At 29.9% G+C, this 2,232-nt stretch overlaps 1 protein-coding gene across 1 annotated transcript in view; it reads left to right on the top strand.

Moving 5' to 3' along the window:
- Window positions 1-2,232, top strand: part of ANK2 (ankyrin 2, neuronal) — a 602,309-nt gene that overhangs the window by 106,125 nt on the left and 493,952 nt on the right. The window contains exon 2 of the mRNA XM_011997275.1: window positions 1,059-1,118. Coding sequence (XP_011852665.1) covers window positions 1,098-1,118 — 21 coding nt within the window. The 5' untranslated portion in view covers window positions 1,059-1,097. The remainder of the gene's footprint in view (window positions 1-1,058; window positions 1,119-2,232) is intronic.

The raw sequence follows: 2,232 nt of genomic DNA, 5'->3' as shown, positions 1-2,232 counted from the left end.
CTTAGTGATTCTGCTGTAATTGGTCCAGGGATCCTAAGCCATTGGATCATTTCTAACACTTAGTATTTGAGTCTTTCATGTTTTCATAACCATTCATGGGCTTGAATGTCAGTGAATGGCTGTTAAAGTTCCAATATGCTTTGAAGAATAAGAGAAAATAAAATAGAAGCATGGCCATATGTTAGTGGCTTAATGATACTAGAGGTGAAATCAAATCTCATGAAAGTCTGATATATTGTGCTACAATAATGCGAGCAGTTAGCATAACCTGATGTAATATAACAAGATTTTGGCATTAAAAACTTGTCCAATCTCTTGATATTATGTAACATGTAAATAAACCAAATCTTTTGAAAGGAAGCAGCAAAATGTAATAAAAAAGAAGACTTTAGAGATGGATATATCCTGGCTCTGGCATTTGCAATGCTGGTCAAGTCATGTAAACTTTATGATGTTTAGTTTTTCTTACCTGTAAAGGAGACTTAGTAATTCCTATTTTATGATTTGTCATGAAGGATAAATAGATACGATATATGAGATGGCTAGTGTAGCTGCTGACATATTGTAGATGTTTAACAAATGGCAGTTATAAAAGGAAGAAGAAGGGACAGGCCACACGTGTCTATCATTTCTTAGTTTTTGTCATTGACAGATAGGGAATGCTTATTCAATTTAATACTCTTTAGTCAGCAATTTCAGGCAATGCTTTTTCATGCATTTAGACAGACTCTGAAAGTAAACATAGTCACTCAAGATTCTTATGAATCTACTTATGATTGAATGGACATTCTCATGTTTTAAAAAATCTATTTCTCTTACATATTAATAGGCTATTTTTCATCTTTTATCACATTCTGTTTTGGTTACTTTACTGAACTCTTGAAATGTTCAAATATTTTTGCTTTGCTCTTTTGCATTTATAATAGTGACTTTTTAAAATGAAGAACTCTATCAGTACCTGCTACAAACTTATTTTGATTTGAAATATAGAAACTGTTCTTAATGATAAATTGAAATGGTTTCAAACTTCTAATATTTTCTCTTTTTTATCCTTTTAGGTAAGTAATGAAAAGAGACATGAAGAATTGATATTTCAAATGACCACCATGTTGCAAAAGGTACTTCTGGTATTTTAAATATTACTTTAAAAGAATCTTATAAAAAGACACGGAGGTTAGCATGTAACTAAGTACTATTTTGGTAAAAACAATTTTTATGAAAACAGATTTAAAGATGTTATAGCATTAACAATTTTGTAATTATAAGAAATGTAATATACTGTAAGACTTTTCTTTCTGTAGTCTAGGCAATTATCATCGGTATTATTTGGGAATGAAAAGGTAAATAGATTGATTGTCTCTTCCTCAAGATATTCGTTGCTGGAAAAAGGGAGGTGGAGGAAAGAAATCTGAATAAATAGACATAATAAACACATTGAGATTTGTTCACCAAAGTCATCTATTTTCTCTAAGAACTTATGAACTTATTTTCTGTGATCAGAACATTATCTTCATAATTACTTATAAAATTGATTGCTATAAGCTTGTCAATAAAGTAATTTGATTCTAAATAATTCAAACAGATTGCATCCATATGGAGAATTCTCCAGATTCTACATTTAAATAAAGGGGAAGGAGGGAAGAAGAAAATATTAGACTTACATGATAGAATGTAAAAATTATTAGTCTATTTATATCCCATACACGATTTGGGGAAATCTGCTTGTATTTTTAAGTCATGAATCTCATCTAGAAGAATACGTTTCTTTTCTAGAAGGAATCTATGAAATACTGTGAAAATCATCTCATTTGGTTACAGAGGAAAAAATTACCTGGTGAACTATTAGATGAGTTGTATGACATCATTAACATTGACAATCATGCAAATATCCATGATGTTTCAGGTGCAATAAATCATATATGGTGCCTTTGTACTAGATTAATAATTTAATCCAAGAACAGAAGATATGCGAGAATGCCAAAAGAGGAGAAATCAACTTAGCTTTTTAATAAAATTGTAATTTTTAACGCATTTCTCATTTTGCTTAGAAATTTCCTCAAGACCTTACAAAATTCAGGTCATGTACTATTGAAGATAAGATAAAAGGAGGGGAGAATAACTTAAAAATTTGTCCTCTTCGAATGATAGTTATTTAACATACATTTTCTATACTTTGTGGCTATTCTTTTGAGTGCTAAAGGAGAATTAGACAATTTTATTAATGTTGATAAC

Source organism: Mandrillus leucophaeus, unplaced genomic scaffold (genome assembly GCF_000951045.1).
Source record: "Mandrillus leucophaeus isolate KB7577 unplaced genomic scaffold, Mleu.le_1.0 Scaffold535, whole genome shotgun sequence".
Lineage (NCBI taxonomy): Eukaryota > Metazoa > Chordata > Mammalia > Primates > Cercopithecidae > Mandrillus > Mandrillus leucophaeus.
The sequence above is the reverse complement of the archived record's forward strand: the minus strand, read 5'-3'. Positions and strand labels throughout refer to the sequence as shown.